At 40.3% G+C, this 22,743-nt stretch overlaps 1 protein-coding gene across 2 annotated transcripts; it reads right to left on the bottom strand.

The window, feature by feature from the left end:
* Positions 1 to 490: 490 nt before the first annotated feature.
* On the bottom strand, positions 491 to 22,739 carry Ikzf5 (IKAROS family zinc finger 5). Of its 2 annotated transcripts, XM_075972534.1 has the most exons (5): positions 22,613 to 22,735; positions 12,753 to 12,979; positions 10,651 to 10,833; positions 4,404 to 4,505; positions 491 to 4,046 (listed from the first exon to the last, which is right to left on the bottom strand). In XM_075972534.1, exons 2-5 carry the CDS (start codon positions 12,883 to 12,885, stop codon positions 3,562 to 3,564), a joined length of 903 nt encoding a protein of 300 aa, XP_075828649.1. In that variant the 5' UTR covers positions 12,886 to 12,979; positions 22,613 to 22,735; the 3' UTR covers positions 491 to 3,561. The 2 variants fall into 2 exon arrangements, with proteins under 2 accessions (XP_075828649.1, XP_075828648.1); XM_075972533.1 differs by having other exon boundaries at positions 491 to 4,505; positions 22,613 to 22,739.
* Between the last annotated feature and the right edge of the window lie 4 nt (positions 22,740 to 22,743).

Genomic DNA, 22,743 nt, shown 5'->3' on the forward strand with positions numbered 1-22,743 from the left:
TTACTGATGTGCCTGGACTGTAGGGTAAAGCAGGTTAAACTGACTTGAATAAAGAGGACTGTCTTAGTTAGACATACAACTGTGACAAAATACCTGGCAGAAAACCACTTGAAGGAGGAGTAATCTATCTGAGCTCACAGCTTTCAGAGGTGTACATCGGGTGGGGAAGGCATGGCCGCTAGACTGGCTTCGTGCACAGTGATAGAAGTTTGTGGCTGTTGTTTCTCACACTGTGGACAAGGAAGCAGATTCTACACCAGAATCAGCAGATAAGACCTTCAAGGCCTGCCCCCGCAACCACTTCCTCCAAGCACCACATCCCCAAGGTTCTACAAAACCTTCTGAAATAATGGAACCAACTGGGGACCAAATGTTCAAATGAAAGGGCACATTTTTCATTCAAACCACAACCAGAAATGAGTTCAGACCTAAAGAGCTCTTTTGTTGTAAACTCGTATTTCTTTCCGTAATGGATTCTAGAAATTCAAACTTGCCAGCCATAAAATCCTTTATTAATATTTCATGTATCACAAATTACTAAAAAAAATCCATTTTATTCTAGTTTTAAAAAAACAAAGTCATTAGAAAGTGTTATTTTTTATTCATATATTACAAAAGCAAAGCATTATTCACAATAGGAACTACGTACTAGATAGTTACTTCAACATTAAACTGCTTCCTTGATCCCTAAACAATATAATGTACCTTACAACTGTAATGCAAGATTTATACCTCATATACACAACATGTCCCATATATCCAGGCATCAACAAAAACAAGTTCTAGAAAGCATATACCTACCCCCTAAGACTAATGAAAACATCTTTAGCAGGGAACTTTAAATTTTCTAATAATTCTTCATTTGATACTGTTGATTTTTTGTTTTTCAGTTTAAGTATATTCCCTTTGTCAAACAATTCTGCAGATGAATGGCAAACACATTTCTAAAATGAAACAGCACTGGAACTACCCAATGGAAAATTTTCAAAATAAAAGTCTAGTCTTCACTTGAATGTCAAGAAGTTGTAGCTACATACTACATTAGTAAAATCTGAAATAAAATTATTCCATTAATCTCTTCACAGTTTCTTAAAAAAATATTAGTGGAGATAAATTACCAACTTTAAAAATCTAAACTTATGTTCACTGAACAAAAATAAATTTAGTTTCAGAACATTGCCTGTTAATGGCAAAGTACTATAAATAGTGCATGTTAAACTTTTCTCAACTCATCTCTATAAAACATTTGGTTAAAAATAAAATGAGGAACATATTTAGTATTTAAGGAAAGAATCTAACATCTTTCCTAATACAGAATTTAACTCAGAATATTTAAGCAAAATCCTAAATCTTTAAAAGTACAATTTCAAAAAAGTTTCTAAGGTAGATTTGCTTCAAAATTTTAGTGCATTTATTTGTAGCTTTACGCATCAACACCTTTGGAAGACCAACTGTGCTCTTTATGGTATTAGAAAATTAGGATTTTTCCCTTCTAGCTTGTACTTATGAAAAGTTTTTTCCATATTTAAAGTGAAATGTACTTTCAAAACATTCATCTTTAGTTGTTAGGAAAACAAAATGCACATGTCACTGTTTGGCCCAGAATGTAAAGATGATAAAGCTGGCTTTAAGGTGAGCTCTTTCAGGTTGTCTGGATTTTGAGACCTGCAGTGATGCCCAGCCTGGCAGGGAACTGCTGTGTCTAACAATCTTCCTGCCTGGAAGATCGTGCACAGCTGGGCCTACAGGTGTGCAGCACCACACTGGGCTTCTTCCTCTTTAGGGAAGTTTTCACTCTCTATTTGGGGGTATTGCTTTTAGTTGAATCAAACTTCAAAAATAGCAAAATTTCCAAACAACAACCTGTTTCCTTCTGGCAACTGATAAGCACTACACGAGTTATGTATTTAGAAAGTGTTGTACTAAAATTAATCTAACCAGTGAGTAAGCAACAGACAAAATCACTAGAAAGTTAGAGTCACAAGAGAAAGTGTCTTTGTGCTGTGCTTTAACAGTGCAGTTGGGATGAGCCAACACTGGTTGTGCAAGCACAGGCACCCTCTGAATGGCTTTCGAGCACTGGGAAGGAGGGCACATCCATAAACAGGGCACTTGGGGCTTAATGGGTAGACACCATCAATTTTCCCTCTTATTTACTGTAAGAGGCCGTTTTTTGGTTAATAAATGCTTGACAGGATATTTCTTTAAGAAGCCAATTAGAAATATTTTTTAAGATATTAACCAAATTAAAAATGAAAATTTTGCAAAGTACACAGAAACCAAGAGTAAGTGACAATGTTTTATTGTTTGCCAGGCTCTCTTCGGGGTAAGCTTATTACACAATACAAAAATAACAGCTTCCTATGTAAAATGAACCTCTAATTATAAACAAGTTAAATGTCACATTTAAATGTGCTTTGTATTGACTTTCACTCTCTACCTTTCCCACTGTGGTGACACTGTCCCAGTGTCACTGTCCATGAAGACGCACAGGAAGTACCTCATGGCCTTCTCTGCAGAGGAAAGTCAGATCTGTTTGGACATGTTCTCATTTTCATAGCTATTTCCTCATTAGCACATTTTTCTGGGTTTTTCTACCCACCTTTCTATGAAATCATTGGCAGAAGGCAGAAAAGGAAACTTTGGAGATTGTTTTGAAGCATCTTAATAAGATAGATGAACCCCACTTCCTCTTTGGTCATCAAAGACTAGGAAGAATAAGATTATCAGTGTGGTTGTCAGTCTTACCTGACACCAATAACAGCTGAATGCAGAATTTAAATGAAAGATTCAGGCTGAAAAAGGCATGTAGCACTCTGGCATATTTTCCTGTGGCTTTAAAATTAGAAATATATATACACATATAAAAACAATCAAAAGCTAACATGTTTAAACTAGATATTAAATGAACAAATATCTCTAATAGCAAACACAATTTTCAATTTATCCCCAAATTTCAACTTCCAGGACTTTCATTTTTATAATTTAAATTTGAAAAGAATTGGTTTATATTTTCCCTCAAAGAAGAAAATTTATTACATTGAAATAACTGTACTGTTTTTGGCTGAAATGAAACTAATTCAACTTAAGTGAATAAAAATAGCATTTTAATTAAGAGCAAATCTAAAGGCAGTTTCTCTACAAACACTGAAATGTTGTGAAGGTTTTATGAGAAGTTTATTGTGCCATCTTGAAATATTGCAGAAAGAATATTTAGCTGTAATATATGTGTGAAGTATTTATATATATCAAGAGTACAGATAACCCTGGGAGTCCTCATGGACAAGTGTGGGAAACTGAACACCTGTAAGATCCCAACTGTACTTCAACTCTTACATGTCTAAATGAAAAAGATATCAATGCTCCTATCTAATGCATAAATAACCCTGACCAGACTTTATGAAAAGTTAACAAAACCCCTTTCACTATCAAATTACTATTTTATGAATAAAATGTATAAATTTTAAATTAGCAGATACCTTATTAGGGATGATCAAAACTAAAGACCAAACTACAAAACCCCCAAAAAGCCAAACCAGGTGAGAACGATATTGATTGTGTTCAGTGCTGGTTATGTTGCCCTCTTGCAAAATGACAGGCAAAATCATACTTGTTTTTACATTTGCATCCACATATATTACACTGAAAAGGATTTTCATACCCATGGCATCCCATGTGAATAGTGTAAAGGATATTATCTGCAAAGTACATATCACAGTGCTGGCAGTGGTGTAGAAGTTGAGGATCCTGGACCGGCAGGGTTGGAGCTGGAGTGCTTGGCTGGCTGTTTCCTATGCTGGGGGTACTGGTGTGGGCACTTGGTTCACTGCTTGGCCCTGCCACTGGGCTGTAGTTCCTCTGACTATGCGATGGCCGAGGTTCTGGGCTTGTGGGGGAGGAGCTCTGAGGAATACTTGCTGACACCGCAGAGACTACTGCTTGGGCAGAGGGCTGCTGAATCATGAAAGGCTTTTCATCAGGGCAGGGAACTACATCAGGGGAGGCAGGGTTTTGGTTTTCTGGTGGCAAGCTGGACAACTGTCCTGCTAAAGTAGAAAGCTGATTCAAAGGGTTGTCAACCATGAGTTCTTGGGGGTCCCTTGGCAGACCACCAGTTGGTGTAGTTTTTGCCAAAGTTTCATAGGCGTCAGTCTGAATATTTGGGATCTCATGGGTAAAATCATTAAGGTAGTCTGGTTTCTGGACCACCATAGAAGGTGGACTTAAGTTGATTAGTGCTCTTCTGCTATACCCCAGATTGCTTGTTTTCTTTTGTAAAACCCCCCACATTTTCTTACTGCTTAAGGAAGACCTGGTACCTTTAATTGGTACCATTTTATGTTTGCGCCTTCGATGGTGGGACAGGTTACTTCGGTCACTGCAGCGGAAGGAACACAACTCACATTTGTATGGTTTTTCCCCAGTATGAGAACGCATGTGGGCTTCCAGATGGCGCTCATAAGCAGATGCAAATGGACACAAATGACATCTGTGAGGCTTCTCACCTGTTTAAGAGAGAAATAGGAAAAACTGCAAGAGTAGCTCATTTATAGGACATTTTATGTTTGTCCACTGGATGTGAGAATTGTGACAAGGAATACTTTTCAGAAATTCATAATTGCATAACAGGTTAGTAAAATCTGTAAAGAAACCTAAGAACTTAAGTAAAGTTTAAAAATTCAATAGCAGCCAGGCAGTGGTGGGGCATGCCCTTAATCCCAGCACTCAGGAGGCAGAGGCAGATGGATTTCTGTGAGTTCAAGGCCAGCCTGGTCTAGTTCTAGGACAGCTAGGACTGTTATACAGAGAAACCCTGTCTCAAAGAGAGAGAGAGAGAGAGAGAGAGAGAGAGAGAGAGAGAGAGAGAGAGAGAGAGAGAGAGAGAGAGAATCCATTAGCAACAACTTGTGACATATTGAATCTATTTAGTAGGAAAACCATTATAGTTTCAGCTGGCACTTGGGAAAAAAAAGAAATATTCCCCATATAATAAAGATTTTATCAACAGTATGTTTCAAAGTATATGTTGACAGATCCATGCATAAACTTCTTTTCCTCAAGAAAAAAAAAATCAACCCTCTCTTTTAAAAGAAGTCTTACATTAACTTTCATGAGTTATGGGACATACCTTTAAAATTGCCAGGATCTTCCTCCACTTTCCTACTCCTCTAGTTCAGAAGGACTGTTGAAGTTTGAATGTAATTGGCCTCCATAATCTTAATGGGAGTGGCACTATTAGGTGGTAAGGCCTTGTTGAAGGAAGTGTGTCACTGTGGGGGTGGGCTCTGAGGTCTCACATATGCTCAAGGTACAACCCAGCTTCACAGCCTCCCTCCTGCTGCCTTCTGATTGAGAAATAGCCAGCACCATGTCTACTTGCATGCCACACACCCTCAGATAGAAGTGTTGTACTGGCTGGTTTTGTGTCAGCTTGACACAAGCTGGAGTCATCAGAGAGGAAGGAGCCTCATCTAAAGAAATGCCTTCATAAGATCCAGCTGTAAGGCATTTTCTCATTTAGTAATCAATGGGGGAGGGACCAGCCATGGTGGGTGGTGCCATCCCTGGGCACCTATAAGAAAGCAGGCTGAACAAGCCAGGGGAAGCAAGCCAGTAAGCTTCATGGCCTCTGCATCAGCTCCTGCCTCTAGGATCCTGCCCTGTTTGAATTCCTGTCCTGACTTCCTTCTGTGATGAACAGTAGTTCTGAAGTGTAAGTCAAATAAACTCTTCCCTCTCCAGCTTGCTTTTTGGTCATGATGTTTCATGGCAGCAATAAAACCCTAACTAAGACAAACTGTTACCAGCATAGTGGAGTATTGCTGTGACAAACCTGACCATATTTTGTGAAGTATTGTGAAAAGACTTTGGAACTTCGGGCTAGAAAAGCCACTGAGTGTTGAAACCTCAGTGGGACAGTCTGTAGGAGCTTGGAACGTAAGAATGTTGAGAGCAGCTCTCTCCTGCTCTTGCTCAGAGGCCACCTCTACACCTCCCCACAATAAACCTCCCATGTGAGCTCTGCTGCATGGTGTGACTCTGTGGTGCCACTTGGTTCCAACTTGCCAAGGCTGCCTTCTGCCATTAAACTATTACATTGGTGTTGAGACTCTGCCAGGCCCTCCTGTGGGTCCTCCTACCCAATGGTAGTCTGAGGCACATGGGGACCCTGGACTCTGTCTACCTACAACAGGCTCACTTTCCAACTAACCTATAGCTGGGCACTTCACCCAACACCAGTAATGCTTGGTGAATCCTCCTCCTCCCAGTTGGTATAAATGCTTCCCTTGATCCGTGGGAATGACAATAGAGCCTCCACCACCCCTCTGGTATTCTTGGAGCGGAGAAACCCCCAGTCACAGTCTTTAAGGCTATGGTTGACTCTTTTTGCCAACACTCACCTCTGGCCATTTTTCATCAGTGGGGCTTAATCTCTTGAAGTGGTTTCTCACCCTCTGGCCTCATTCACAAGCCTGATAGCAGGTGGCATCTCACTCAAGTTCTTAGCCTTTGGCCCCTGCTCAGTATGTGACAACTTACTGGACAGCTTGTGCCCTCTCAGTCCAATCCTCCTGGATCCCTGGGACACTAGGACAGTCACACTTTGGATCTTCTTCCCCTACCTCACTCATGGGAACTGCATCCTCCACCATGCCTCCAAGCTCCCCCTAGGATGCCTTTTGGAAAACCTTAGACCTCTACACCTAGCACCTGACTTAAGGGCTTTTAAACTTATCTGCCTTTTTAGTAAAATCTAGCCCCAATACCCCTTAGATAATCAATCCAAATGGCCACCTACTAGCATCCTAGATCCTTGTATTATACAGGACCTTTGCAACTTCTGCCAGCCACTGGGTAGAGGGAAGTAGGTACCCTATGTCTAAAGCTTTGCTCCAAGACCTTCCTCTGTTCTACCTATTCCCCCACTCAGCTCCTGCTATGAAGCCTGAACTAAAGGAACTCCACTATCCACTACTCTTGACCCTGCTAACAAGGGGCATGTACCTTGACCAGGCCATCCACCCTGGCAACCTCCCACAAAAGGAGAACTGTGGCTGGGTTAGGCTGGGCTGAGAGAAATGGAGGGGGTCCCAAGCAGAGCAGGAGCAAGTAACGGGGGCTGATGGCTGCTGGTAGAGTGAAAGCGGGTGCCAGAGTGGGATGCTTACAACAGCAGGTCGCTGGAGAGGAGGAAGAGGAGGCTGAAGGAGCTGGAGGTGCAGGAGTTGAGCATCGCGCTTGTTAGCAGGGTTTCTCAAAAAGAAAAAAATAAAACAAACAAAAAAAACCTGGGGTCTTAAAGAGTTAAACAGGAATGGAACGTGAAGTCCTAGTCTTATGGAAGCTGCTAATGTATTACAGACTGTTAAGGAACACAAGTTAATAGTCATCTTATAAATGATCAAATTCTTTCATTGCAGTCATGCTAAATACCAAAATAATTGATTACAGGGATAAGTCTTACTTAGTCCCCTGTATATGTTTTCAAAAGTTAAGCTTAAAACAAGTAAGTAGAAGCAAACAAAGTTTGTCTATTTAGATATACCTAATAGACAGACAGTTCCTAAATACTTCAGAGATCTGAGAATATGGCATCTAAAATGTTTAATAAAAAGCTTTTCATGATATAGAGACATACCAGCTCCTGGTAGCAGCCCTATCTCCTCCAAAGAAGATGAATGGGAACAGAAGAACTCCACTTGGAGCTTGCTTTAACTGTGGCAATGCCCGGCCACTGGGGATAAAACTGCCTTTCCCTTCAACTGCTGCCAATCTGTGGACAATCAGGACACAGGAGAATCAACTGCCCCACTGTGCCTAGACAAGATAGGCTTGTCCCCGCAAGGTTTCTACTTCACAAGAAAAACTGATGCTGCCCTGAGACCTCTGTGACCACAGAGGACCTGGGGTTAGTTGCCTAGGTAGCCAGTAAGTCTCTGTCATTTCTAATAGATTCGGTCTATTGGTCTGCACTTCTGCTTACTCATGTAAAAAAAAAAATTTTTTTTTTTTTTTTTTGGTTTTTTCGAGACAGCATTTCTCTGTGGCTTTGGAGCCTGTCCTGGAACTAGCTCTGTAGACCAGGCTGGTCTCGAACTCACAGAGATCCACCTGCCTCTGCCTCCCGAGTGCTGGGACTAAAGGCGTGCGCCACCACCACCCGGCTCATGTAAAAATTACCCTTCTCAGAACTCTGGTGTTTGACGACTAGGCTAGTGATAGCTTTGTTGTTTTAACAACAGCAACCAGGGCTTCAGCTGCCTTCTCAGTTCTCAGCAGAACACTCTCCCTCTGTTCATGCACCATATCCCCTCAGCAAAGGCAAGTCATTCTCACTGCCCCACTCTGCCCCTCCTCGCCATAAACCTCCTATGTGAGAAAAAAATGTTGAGAGCAGGGCAGAAGATGGAGGCCTGGCTTGTGAAATTTCAGAGGGGATATTAAAGACTTCCAGGGCTCTTTGCTATTTTAAGATCCTGTGGTTCTGGCTAGCTGGGGCTGAAGAATCAGCTATGATTAACAAGATACCAGAATTACTGAGGTAAAACCTCCACATTACTGGGACAATTGATGCTGGCTAGCTGAAGCTAAGAAATTAGTGGTAATTAAGAAAACACAAGCATCACTGAGGTGAAATCTAGAAGTGGTTTTTTGAGACAGGGTTTCTCTGTAGCTTTGGATGGGAGTGTTTTCTGAGAGCACAGAGAAGCTGTGTATCAGAAGCAGCCAAAGTTGGACATCACGCTGGCAGCCGGACTTGGTAATGGGTAAGAGTTACCCAGGTAGGATGGGTTTTGAAGGCATAAAGGGGTCACGGAGAGCAGCTGAGGTTTGGCACTGTGAGAGGCCAGAAGAGGTCACTGGCGAAGCCTCAGTGGCAGTTGAAGGCTCAGTACTGAACGGTTCATAAAAAGGAGTTGAAGCTTGGCACCATGGAGAGAGCCTATGAGAGGCTACTGGTGAAAGTGCAGCCCAGTTGAAGCAGAAGACACCAGCATTTTGGAGATACCAGCACCATGGGATGATCACCAAGAACAGCAGCAGCAGTGGAGTGGAGCCACCTAAAGCCTAAAAAACAAGCCGTGTGTGCTGGAGAGGGCGGAGCCAAAAGATCATAAGTGAATCCCATATAATTAGACATTGAGTTATTATATACTGTTGGAGTTTGGTTTTGCTTAATTCAGACTGTGACTGTGCCCTGGTTCTTTCCTCTTGAAGAAGGTATCTAATTTAATTTTGACTTTTAAAGGAGCCCACAGGTGAAAGACAACGTTTTTGGGGGGATGAGGAGTTAAGACAGGGTTTCTCTGTATAGCAGCTCTGGCTGTCCTGAAACTAGTTCTTGTAGACCAGGCTGGCCTCAAACTTATAGAGATCTGCCTGTCTCTGCCTCCCGAGTGCTGGGACTAAAGGCATGCACCTGTCAAAGGACTTAACTTTTAAAAGAGATTGGATATTTTAAAGAGGCTGGAACATTAATATTTAAATTTGTAAAGACTGTGGAACTTTTAAAAATATTTATGATTTTAATATGAGATCGGGTATGAATAAGAAAGGAAGAGTTGTGGCTTAATAGTGATGAGTTTGCGTGTCAAATTGACAAGGGGTCAGTTTTGTACTGCCTGTGTTTGTGTGCCAACTTGACACAAGCTAGAGTCATCAGAGAGGAAAAAGCCTCACTTGAGGAAATGCCTTCATGATATCCAGCTATAAGGCATTTTCTCAATTAATGATCAATGTGGGAGGGCCCAGTTTATGGTAGGTAGTGCCATCACTGGGTTGATGGTTCTTTGTTTCTACAAGAAAGCACGCTGAGCAAGCTATGGGAAGGAAGTAAGTAAGCAGCTCCCCTCCATAGACTCTCCATAAGCTTCTGCCTCTGGGATCCTTTCTTGTCTGAGTTCCTGTCCTGACTTCCTTCTGTGATGAAGAGCAGTTCTGAAGGGTAAGCCAAATAAACCCTTTCCTACTCAACTTGCTTTTTGGTCATGGTGTTTCATGGCAGCAATAGAAACCCCTAATGAAGACAAGGACCAATTTTATTTAGAACCCAAATTCTCCAAATATGTAAAACTATCGTTTGGAATGTGAGACTGAGAGTCAGCTGACAAGGACAGAGTACCTACCACATTCTAAAATCCCTGTCAGCTCTGGGGGTACAAAGATGGCCTTTGGATGTCCTTAGGAATCTTTCTAGGCCACTATAATGTAATAAAGGGGCACAGACAGATAGGGAGCACACAGGAGAACAACTGGGCTTGGATAAGGGCAAGGTATAGTTAGGAAGATTTTCTCAAAAGGGTGGCTAGAGAGACATGGGGTTAGCAAGTATATCTTGCAAGTAACAGAGGCCTTTCTTTCACTTTTCTAAAAAAACATTGTGAAGAAAAAGACAAAACATTAACCCTTAGTAATAACCTCTCCCACCTGAGAACAGGAAGACAATGGAAGAGTATGCAGATCAAGCAGGAAAGTGGTGGGAGGATCAAGCTCTCCAAGGAGCTTGTTTCCAATATTTGTATGCCTTTAAGACACTGCTTTGTAAAAAATGGAGTTAGTGCCCTACAAACCCTCATCAACCTTGTTTCGAACCATCAGAATTACGTGAACTTGTACTCCAGGGTCTCTCTCCAGCTGTTTCTCCATTACCTGTGTGGATCCTGATATGCTCAATGAGCCGGGCCGTTCCTTTGCTAGCATAGTTGCAGTACCGACACTTGAGCTTCCCATCAAAGGTCCTTTCAAACCCGTCTACTAACATTCCTGAGTTTTCATCCAGGGAAACTTCAACAGATGGATGATCAAGTCCATTTTGATCACCATCTGCTCCAGCTATAAACAAAAGCAAAAGAAATCATGCACTGCAGAATCAACTCAGTTCACCACTTTAGACTCAAGGGGTTGAAGATCTTCCACAAACGATAACTTCAAGAATTTAATTCATAAAACAATTCAGACTTCTTGAAGTGGGACAAATTTTGTGCAAAAGTAGAATTATTTTAAGAATCTCTAAAGAGGACCTCAAATTGTTTACATATACATTTTACCAACTCTCAACATGCTTTTGAAGAAAACAGGTAAGACAGAAGAACGAAGAGATTCCTTAAGGTCACAGTCACACACAGGTGTCTACGATACTGTCATGATAAGCATTTTAATTAACAGTTGTTACAGTTCTAAAACACTAAGTCAATTTCCTTTCATCTAAAAACAACTATTGGGTAGCCTGTTAGAGGCATTTGTGGTCTAGATTCCGGGTTACATTTAAGATCTTAAAATTCAATGTAAGTTCATCAAGGAAAACAAGGTATCTGACAGCTCTGAAGGTAAGGACTACAAGAACTTCAGAACTGAAATGTTTGGGGATTTGCTTTTAATCTGAACTATTTTAGTATTAAGAAGTAGAAGGAGCAGGGACTAATAATTAGGAACCACACATGTTGGAGACCACAGCCTGGTTCTTGAATCTCCATCCTGAATCTGTTCACATTACTATTAAGAGGCAAAATTTGTATTCCTTTCTTCATGGGAACAGGGCTTTGGCTCAACCAGGAGACATGGCCTCATATGCTCAGTTCAAACCCTATTCCTTTTCTTCTGCCTTTCACCAGAAATATTTGTTCTGGGTTGGGCAAACCAAGCAAATTGGTCCAAAAGGAAGCAACTGAAGAGTTCAAGCTTGTGGTCTCTCTTTTCTCCCACTGTTTTCCTAAGACCCTGATGTGTGCATCAATTATCTTGGAGATCTTAATAAAATAAACTGGAGTCACTAGATCCAGGGTAGGACCTAGTACTTACGTTTCTAACAAAACATCTGGGGAATGACACCTGATCACTGCTGCCAAACTCTGCATCTTCATGGCTTAAAAGATCTAGGTCAGAGGCCAGGAAATGTATTCTACAGGGCGAGGATAGTAAATACCTAAAGCCAGACGGGCTTTGTCACAACACCCAACTCTGCTGCTGTACCATAAAAACAGCTAGAGAAATAAGCAAGCTGGGGGTGAATGGAGCTCATTGGATAGCACTTGCCTAATGTACGCAACAGATGTTGATCCCCAGCATTACAGACAAGTTAGAGATATGCAAAGAAATGAGCATGTATGAGTTCTGGTAAAACTTTATTTATGAGCAATGAAATTTGAATTTCATTATTTTCCTGTGTTGTTCTTTCTTATATCTAATGATACATAGCAAATTTCAGACTGCAAGTCATAGGAAAGCAGTTATATGGGTGGTACACTGCTGACCCTCAACTACATTAAAAACAGTGTGTGTGATCCAGAAACTTGAGAAATTTTCCCTCTAGCAGGCTCACCAAATTTTTGCCTCATCTAGTTTAGTTTTTCTTCCTGAATGGGTAAATGTGGACAGCCTTTTTTTGTTTAAAGAGAAAAAAATCCCTAGTTGGGGCTCGGGTCTAACTCATATTGTTTGATGGGTAAATTCTCTGTGAACCAATTCTCTGGGTTCTTTGAGTCAACTGTCAGCTAACAGAAAATGAAGGACAGACAAGGAATTTAGAAGCCCTAACCTTTCAACAAAACCATAACAGTTCTCTAGACTACATTAAATCATTGTCCCATAGCAAAAGTCCACATGTTAAAAGAAGGGAGAACATGCTTGTGTCTTTCTAGAAACGAAAAGAATGCCCCACACTAGTGGGTAGTGATGTTCATCAAATGGAGAGCTGTGCATGAACACTAACACATTTATAATTGAACTTTTCCATAGTATTAAAGTAAGTCTACCTCCCTGAAGAGTCTCTGCTTCTTTGTCCCCACTAACTGATCCCGAGATCATGTTCACATGATGCGTCTGCTGTGTCAAGTATTCCTGGAAATCTTTCACAAAGTCCAAAGGCTCTGGTTTCTTTTCACCCATCTTGGTGCTTTTTCTTTCTTTCTTTCTTTCTTTCTTTCTTTCTTTCTTTCTTTCTTTCTTTCTTTCTTTCTTCTATGTTGAAAATGTGTTATATCTAGGAAACAAGAAAATAAAGAACCCAGAAATAAATTTACACTATTTATAAAAGAATACAGTACAAAATAAAACAATATAGACAAAAACTATTTTGTATAAGACATTGTTACTCGGGGCTGGAGAGATGGCTCAGAAGTTAAGAGCATTGCCTGCTCTTCCAAAGGTCCTGAGTTCAATTCCCAGCAACCATATGGTGGCTCACAGACATCTGTAATGGGGTCTGGTGCCCTCTTCTGGCCTGCAGACATACGCACAGACAGAATATTGTATAATAAATAAATATTTTTTTTAAAAAAAGACATCGTTACTCAAAACAACAGAAAAATAAAAACTGTCTTTAAATACTCTATAATCTGGAGAATGAAGACATATAAGACAGTAAGAAACAGATTTAATAATTAAACTGAGTCATAGAAAATGGAAACAAATTATCAAGACAGGAAAAACAAACTTTACTTAGAACAGCCAAATACTGACAATTACCCAAACGATCCCCCAAATAGTACCACCTGTAAACTGGCCATAGATGGTCACACAATAGGCTATAGCAGTGAAAATAAGGAAACTTCAGCTGCATGCAGCAACACCTATGCATCCCACCATCACAATGTTGAACACCAGAAGCCAGACATAGGTTATTAGTATATGACCTATAGAAGATCGGAGAAAATTAAGGTCTAGTGCCAGAAATAAGGAAAATGTAGCCCTTGCTTGCTAGGGCAGACAGAGCCTAGTACTGGAAGGGACATAAAAGGAGTTTCTGGGTGGCTGGCAGCCTTCCATTTCTTCATACCAATCCAATAGGTGAAACTTTAAGATTTTTAAGCTTTTCTATATACATGTTAGATTTCAAGAAAAAACGAAACTAATAGAGAACTGAATTAACTTTGCATACCTACTACTAGCCATTAGAGATAAAAAAAAATTACTCATTAAATTATTTGAGTTTAGAAAAAAAAAAACTTCCCCAGCAAGCAACCTGTCTACACATTTATGTTGGCAATACAGGAATTGAAATCAAAGTGTATGCACATTAAGTTTTAAACAATGTCAAATCATTTTTTAGTCATTATACTGATTTCATCTTCTACCAGCAAAGAGTAAAAGTTGATTCATACTTTCACTAGCACGTGGCTTTTTCATTGTGGCCACTCTGGAGGGTATGTGGTACTATCACACCAATTTTGATTTATAGTCATTTATGATTAATAAAGTTCTATGCTACTCATTCTTTTAAATAATGTTTGCTAGTTTTCACATAGTTTATATGTCTTTTCTAAATAAAAATTTATACATATATATATGTTTTTTTTCTGGCTTTTGAAGACAGGGTCTCTCTGTGTAGCCCTGGCTGTCCTGAACTCACTCTACAGACCAGGCTGGCCTCAAACTCGGAGATCTGCCTGCCTCTCTCTCCCCTACGGCTTCCAGATTGTTTTTTTTTTAAAGCAAGTGGCAGAACAACTAATATTAATCACAGTGGTACCAGTACTAAATAGTAATCAAAAGAAAATGAGACTGAAACAAAAACAGAGTTCATTTGAATAAGATTTTCACTCACATTTTTAAATTAAAGATTAAATTACAAAATGTAATCATTGGGATATTTGAATAAAAGAAATGTATGTGTTAGTATTTGTCTCCAAGTCTTGTGCTGAACATTTTAAGATATTTAATTGAAAATAGGATTTTAATACAGTATAGTCTGTTGCAGTTTCCCCTCCCCAACTCAATTCCCCACCCACCCATATCACACCCTTTCTCTCTTTAGAATACAAACAAGCAGCTAAAAAATAGTAAAGAGCAAATAAAAACAGAAAACCAAAAAAAAAGCACCAGAAATACATATAGATGCAGAGACACATGTGTTCACAATACAGAAATCCCATAAAGACAGAACACCAGAAACCATTGTATGCAAAAGACCTGTAAGAAAAAAAATAAATTAATAAATAAAAGCAAACCACTGTGAGACAATGAACCTCCAAAAATGCTTTTGAGATCGTTTTGTATTGGCCACCTACTTCTGTCTGGGCTTGGGGTCTGTCCTTGAAAGTGGCCTGTATACCCAATGAGACTCTGTTGGAGAAAACTTATTTTTCTTTTGTGAGTGGTTATCAATTAGAGATAGCTTCTGGGTTAGGGAAGAGGTTCTGTGTCCACTTCTCTCAGTGCTAGGGACCCCATCTGGGTTTGATCCTTGTATGCCACCACAGTCTTTACGAACAAAAGCCCGTTTTATTTTACTTTTTTTTAAAATTCAAATATAAGTACATCATTTTCCCCATTTTCACTTTTCTCTCCAACTCCTCACATTTCCCCAAGTTCACTTAGCGTTCCTTGTATGTATATAATTTCAGAGCTCACAACTTGGTATTGGATAACCAATTAGGGGCATCATCCCTAAGGAAGACTAATTCTCCCTTTCTTGGCCATTAGTTGTTTGGAGCTTTTTCTAGGGATGAGTCCCATGAGAATCCCCCCCTTCCACGTTAACATGTGTGTTGGTGCTGGCATTGTTCAGGTCTTGTTGAGACAGCCATGTTGTTGAGTTATCATGGGTGTAGCTTCCCTTTCATTTCTAGGAGACATAATCTCACAATTCCTAGTCCACTGACTCTTATGCTCTTTCTGCCTCCTCTTCTATAATATTCCCCGAGTTTGGGTGCAGGAATTGTGTTCCAGATGTATCCACTAAGGCTGGTCACCCCATGATTGATTGTTTTCTTCATTTTGACCGCTTATGGTTTTCTGTAATGGTCTCCATTAGTTGTAAAGAGAAACTTCTCGATGAGCGGTAGAGATACATTTACCTATGGGTATGAGGATAAGAATCTAGAATGCTCTTAGGGAATATGCTGTTTTAGTAAAGTGGTGCTTCTAAGGTCCATGGCCTCACTACCCCCATGTCGCTGGGTAGGTTTCCAGTACCTATGATTTCCTTTCTGTTGAGTGGGCCCTAAATCCAATTAGACAGCTGTTGGTTACTGCCAAGAAATGATTGCCACTACTGCATCAACAGGGATATCACGCTATGCTGGTTATTGTTGTGGTTCATGAATAAGATCCAGGCCTTGCTTACCTATAATTCAGATCTAAGGAGATGGAGGCAGGAGAATCATTGCAAGGCCAGCCTCAACTACATAATGAGTTTGATAATCTCAATGAAAATAAAAATAAAAAACAAAATAAAGTAACCAAACAAACAAAAAAGAAATAATTCAATTTTTAATTAAAAAAGTAAAATAAGACATGAGAGTAAAGGGGGACCATTAGGAATATAGAAGTAGAAAAGAGACAAAGCAGACCCAAAAAAGGTAACAGAAAGGAAAAAAAATGATCAAAGCACATCACATGCATATACAGAAATGTCATAATTAAGACCCCTTTGTACAATTAAGACATATTTATGTTAAATGACTCATGTTCAGGATATTTTTTAAATTATAAGAGCTATAGGGAAAATCTATAGGGCTGAAGAGATGGCCTGCTCAGTCATGTGGCATACACGTAGTAGGATCCGTTCAAATCCCTAGCATCCACAGAAAATGACAGGCATGTCGGAAGGTACCTGTAACTCTCCACACTGGGGAGGTGGAGAGAGACTAAGGAAGACACCTGATGTCAACTTGTAGTCTCTACACCCGCACATAATATATGTATACAAAGACATGTAAACACATACACAAAAAAAGTTATAAGAAAAAATCCTAGTTTTTACATCACAATTCAGAATTCCTTCTTGCCAATAAATTCATATGCAAAGTGATACATTTTCACCCAAAATGAATCTACTTTAATGGATTTCAATAAACAAGACAAATTTTACCAAATCTTGATTAGAAAGCTTAGCAATGCTGCTGTACAATGTATGACAATGCAACAAAAACCCACAAGACTTCCCATAGCAAGCAAAAGAAAACGGTATTTTTATACATCCAACTTTAAGAACAGAAATGAGCCCAATTATAGAGCATGGCTGACATATTTTGACAGTCTTAGTTAGTCACACTGTCACATTACAAATTTCATTGTGTTCTCTGCCACAAATTGTATTCTGCCATCAATTATGTATGATAGGTTAAATTTTAAAAAAATGCCAATGGAATAATTGAAAATGTTCCAAACACGAAGACCAGCTTCTGAATTAGAGATTCAAACATTCTTACATGGTTTCATCTACACACCCATCCATGTCTTAAAAACTAAGTGTCGGGCTGGAGAGATGGCTTGGCAGTTAAGAGCACTGACCGCTCTTCTAGAGGACTCAGGTTCAATTCCCAGCGCCCACATGGCAGCTCATAAGTGTCTGTAAATCCAGTTACAGGGTGATCTGACACCTTCACACCATTGCACATAAAAAAATAAATACATCACAAAAAAAATTCTTAAAGAAGAAAAACTAAGTGAAAAATATAAAGGAAGATCCTTTCTCTAAGCAAATAAATAGTAATTAAAATTTATTTTAAAAAAACAAACAATCAATCAAACTAAGTGTCAGCTGGGCAGTGGTAGCACACACCTTTAATCCCAGCACTCAGGAGTAGAGCCAGGTCGATCTCTGAGTTCGAGGCCAGTCTGGTCTACAGAGCAAGTTCCAGGACAGCCAAGGCTACGCAGAAAAACCCTGACTCCAAAAACCAAAACCGAAACAAAACAAACAAAAAAACTAAGTGTCCTTTCATTCCTGAGCATCTGTGTTCATCAGAACTGAATCGACTACATCACATACATCTGGGCAATACGAATGACAAGCAAGCAGTTCGGAGAGCAATGGGAAATGAAACAGACTCATGTAAATGATAGGTGCCTAAATCCAAGTGGAGTCTTTGGCTCAAACCCCAGTTTCTTCCAGCTCAGGTCAATACCTCTAAGCACAATATATGGGAAAACAATCATTCTGGCTAAAAGAAACTCGCGGCTATAAAAAGAAAATATGGGTTTGCTATCCAAACCACCCTGTCAAAAACAAGAACTCCATATAGAACCTGATACCTGAGGATGCTGTTCAGCACTGACAAATTTTAAAACCTCTACAAATATAATATAAATGATATATACAATGTATTCAACCAACTGTGAATGGAAAACATTTAAAATTCTAAAAAAAAATGCACCCTGAACAATTTAGACTTGTCTTCCCTGGTAGCCTCTAAATAATACAAAATCAGAATGACTTATGCTGTATACAGTATAGACAATCTGGAGAATACTTAAAGAGAATGCCAGTGTGTGCCTATACTTCCAGCATTCAGTGGCCAAGGCAAGAGTTCAAGACCAGTCTGAGCAGCACATAAAAATCCCAAGTAAAAAAGAAAAAAAATGCATATGGAAAAATGTGTAATAAGTTACATGCATTCCTATTGTATTTTATGTAAGAGATGGAACATCCTCAGATTTTAGTATCTACAAGGGGTCCTACAATCAATCCTCCAGAAGACAGAGGAACAATTAACTGTATACAGGTTAGGAAATTGGGAAAGTATAATCTTTAAACTGGTATCTTTCTAACTAGCTGTGAACTCAACACCTTGGATTTTTAAACCAAGAATGAACTCAATTTTTCAATGTAAAATGTCATCAGAACAACATATTTAAGCATTCCTTAATACTACTATAGATTCTGATGTTATATTCCAAGCCAGATCTAATCTTTGCTAACTGATATTGCTCCAAATGAAAATTTCTATGTTGAAATCCTAACCTTCAATATGATATTTGTTGTGAGGGCAAAGTGGTCAGAATAGGATTATAAGAATAAAGATCCTGCATCTGCTAGCACCTCAAACTCAAACTTACCAGCCCCCAACCTGAACGAATGCTTGTTTAAATCACCTAGCCTGTGCTGGGTGGTTTTTGTCAACCTGTCACAAATCCAGGCATATCCAGGAAGAGGCTTTTTTTTTTCTTCCCAAAACAGGGTCTTATTAGGGTAGCTTTGACTGACCTGGAACTCACTATGTAGACTAGGCCAGCCATCAACATATAGAGATCCTCTTGCCCCTGCTCTCCTGAGTGATGGAATTAAAGGCTTGCCCCACCACAATGCCTGGGAGAAGAGGAATAATATCTGAAAAAATACTTCCATAAAATTGCCTGTAGGCAAACCTGTGGGCTATTGACTTGATTAATGATTGATGTAGCAGGGCACAGCTCACTGTGGGATGTGCCATCCCTGGGCAGGTGGTCCTCAGTTGTATAAACAGCAGGCTAAACAAGCCAAGAGAAGCATGTCAGTAAGCATGAAGGAAAAGCCATGGCTTCTGCACCACAATCCCTGCCCTGACATTCTTCAGTGATGAACTGTTACATGGAAGTACAGGATAAAATAGACCCTATCCTCCCTGAACTACTTTTAATCGTGCTGGCTTGTTGGTCGTTTGTTTGAGACAGGGTCTTTCTACATAGCCCTGGCTGTCCTGGAACTCACCTCCAATTCAGAGATCCACCTGCCTCTGCCTCCCTAGTGCTGGGATTAAGTATGTACACCACTATACCCAGCTCATCATCGTGTTTTAAGACATAGTCCATGCAATTTGTTATAATAGCAGGAACTGCGGGGTGGTAGCACACACCTTTAATCCCAGCACTCGGGGAGGCAGAGGCAGGTGGATTTCTGTGAGCTCAAGGCCAACCTGGTCTACAAGAGCTAGTTCCAGGGCTGTTTCACAGAGAAACCCTGTCTCAAAAATCCTAAAAAACAAAAAGAGCGTGAATTAAGATATACGTCTACTTCATCAACTAAAGAAAATAATTTCCAAACCTTGTAAGACAAAGATTGCTCAAGCTAATAGAGGGAAAAAATCTAAGAATTAATAATATTTCATATATCCCATATATGTGTATGTACACAGATATACCATCAAACACCTTTAATTAGGAACTAATTATTTAAAAGAGGTGTTAAGATGTGAATTGGAAAATAGCCGTGACTATGAAAGAGCTAATATAAAAATCAAAGGGCCTTCCTTCCTCCATCATCATGAACCATAGGTCTGATTTGTTTTCTCACAAGACTTTCAGAGTCAAGCAATTCCTAGCCAAGAAACCAAAGTAAAATGGTTCTATTCCCCCAATGGATTTGGATGAAAACTGGTGACAAAACCAATACAATGCCAAGACATTGGAGGAGAATGAGGCTGAGTCTGCAAAGACTTGCACACAATGTCATGAGGGTTTATGCTGAATCATGGTCTCTAGCAATCTTACCAGATGACACTGAGCATTTTTTACCTCTGGAGATTTGGTTTAAATTGGGGTTTGAGTTGCTCTTATCTGTCCCACATGAGCCAACTGGTTTGTTCAGCAATAAAATATATAGGACCTTTAAAAAATATATACAAAGGGCTGAAGAGATGGATGATTCACAGTTAAGAGCACTGGCTGCTCCTGCAAAGGTCCTGAGTTCAATTCCCAGGACCCACAATGAGGCTTCTAATCATCTCTAACTGCAGGGAATCTGATGCCCTCTTCAGGCCTTTGTGGGCACCATACATACACACAATGCACAGACATATATGTAGACAAAACACCCATATGCATAACATAAAAATAAATAAATTTAAATCAAGAATCTCTTTAATATGTCTTCCCCACTGACTAGGGGAGAATTGAAAGTTTGATTAGGGAATGGTATGGTATATTTCATTTATCTAGCATTTAAAAAAAAGCAATGTTTAAACTAAAGGGTTACTAAACCATAAGGAAGAATACTTAGCCCTAACTTTTAATTTGATAATTTAACCCAGAGGTTAGGCAGGTCTATAAAGCTGTTTATAGTTCGATAGCTGTTTGCTCCTATAACCTATCAGTTATGGTCACCGAAAGACTTACTCTCCAAGAGAATATACATTCCTAAATAAGGCCGACAAATGAGATTAGGTTCATACAGAGTAACATGGGCCTTCAAAAACAATTAGAACACAGTCCCTGAGTTCCTAACTGCTTAAGACTAAATAAATGCATGAACACCATGATAAGGTTCTTCTGAGAAACAGAAAACATAGTATAAAAAAGTAAAACAGAATTGAAACCACAACAGAAGAAATCCAAAGGAAGAATTATACTATCTAACTTTTCCACCCCAAATCAGTTCCACCTTTTCTTTTCACTGCAACACTGACAAAATGTCAAACAATTGAAATTTACTCTGGAGACACACCGAAGGCTCCAAAAGGTCGTGGAGGGAATTTCAACTAAAATTCAACAGCCACAAGAAGTCTGCAAAGAAAGGCACATGAATCAAAACTTTACTAGCAACTACAGGTTTAATAAACTAGTATGACGACTTGGGTAACATAATCACTAACTGAAAAAAAAATTAGGCCGATGAAAAAAAAGTAACAGCAAAACGTGGTGGCCCACAACTAAACCACAGTCACCTGTGTTACTATCATTTTGCTCCTAGTGATTTTACTTTTAACAAAAAATTAAATTCCACATTTAATATATTAATTTCAGTTATGCACAGTATACATCCAGGGATATTAGGCTTAGTAATGCTTGAATATGTATAATTGCATTAAAAAAAAGTACATTAGCCCTATTCTAGGGAAATACTAATAACAACCACCAGAGCTCCACAAGGGCATATCTGATCTCCACCTTCATTATCTCTTTTAAAATACAACAGTTACGGTTTCCTGGGAAACACCGAACCATTACAGAAAAAGAACATCAAATATCTCAATTCACTACAAGGAACTTCCAAGAAAACATTCATCCTCAGCTGTGCTGAAGACAACGTAAACGCAAGACAAAAATTTTAAAAAGTGGTCCAGATATTCTAAACAATTGTTTTCATTGTCTGCCTTCTAAATGTAATTTCTCTGGATCTCACAATGTAAGAAGTCTCCGTGTCCTCTCTCACTTGTCACTCCTCTGTTAGGTTCTGACCAGTACATAAAGGGGTCATTAAATGGGCCACGTGATAACTGGCAGACACAACCAACTACACTTTGGATCCAGTTAGACGGAGAGCACTTTGATGCTCGGCTGAGGATCTATGCTGAGCATCCATGAGCATCCCAGCATCCATGTACCTATTAGGGACGTAACCCCTGAATGAATCCGAGGAGATCTTTGCTGCAACATCCTTTCCAGCCTCATCTGTTTCCAACACTGGAAGGTACAGGCAGTAGAAATCAGTCCAGGAAGGTTCATGGGAGAAAACTCCTTCCCAACAGCACGGGACCGGCGTCGGAGTAACATCCTCTCAAGGATTCCCAGTACCTGGGATTGCTGGGATCGGTTCCTGACCCTAGCACCCCGAGAACACGCCACACAGGGGGCGCTCCCCCGCGGCGCCCCTCTTCACCCCCACTCCCCGATCGCCTCCTGTCAAAGCAGGAGGCAGCTCCCCACCCTGAGCCTCGGAGCTCCCGCCCGACGGCACAGACTCGCGAGCTGCTCCCTCCGGGCGGCGGACCCAGTCAGCCACATGCTCGACCCAAGAAGATCCCCGGTCACCACGCTGCTAGCCCACGGGGCGCGTACGACCCCTCGGCAGTGTCCAAGGCTACGGTGGTGTGAGCCGGCCCGCGTTGAACCCGGCGCTTTACCTTCCGCCATTCCGCCAACGTGCCCTGCTTAACCGTGGCGCCGCCGTACAAGCTGACATCTCGTTACTCACCTCCTGACAACTGCACCAAGAAATCTCCACAATCTTCTTCTTCGCCGCCACCGCCTTAGCGTTCACCAGCGTCGCAGCTGCGACCGCCATGTTTGTTGTGTCTCCTCTCCCTTCCCGCCCCCCGCCTAGCC

Source organism: Microtus pennsylvanicus, chromosome 5 (genome assembly GCF_037038515.1).
Source record: "Microtus pennsylvanicus isolate mMicPen1 chromosome 5, mMicPen1.hap1, whole genome shotgun sequence".
Taxonomy (NCBI): domain Eukaryota; kingdom Metazoa; phylum Chordata; class Mammalia; order Rodentia; family Cricetidae; genus Microtus; species Microtus pennsylvanicus.

What these genes read in the sequence shown, in the direction of transcription:
- Ikzf5 (XM_075972533.1), bottom strand. Translation starts at nt 12,885, where the DNA reads ATGGGTGAAAAGAAACCAGAGCCTTTGGACTTTGTGAAAGATTTCCAG. An exon ending in AGCAGAGACTCTTCAGGGAG is followed by an intron (nt 10,834 to 12,752) that starts GTAGACTTACTT and finishes TTTTGTTTATAG; the next exon opens with CTGGAGCAGATGGTGATCAA. An exon ending in GCATATCAGGATCCACACAG is followed by an intron (nt 4,506 to 10,650) that starts GTAATGGAGAAA and finishes TCTCTTAAACAG; the next exon opens with GTGAGAAGCCTCACAGATGT.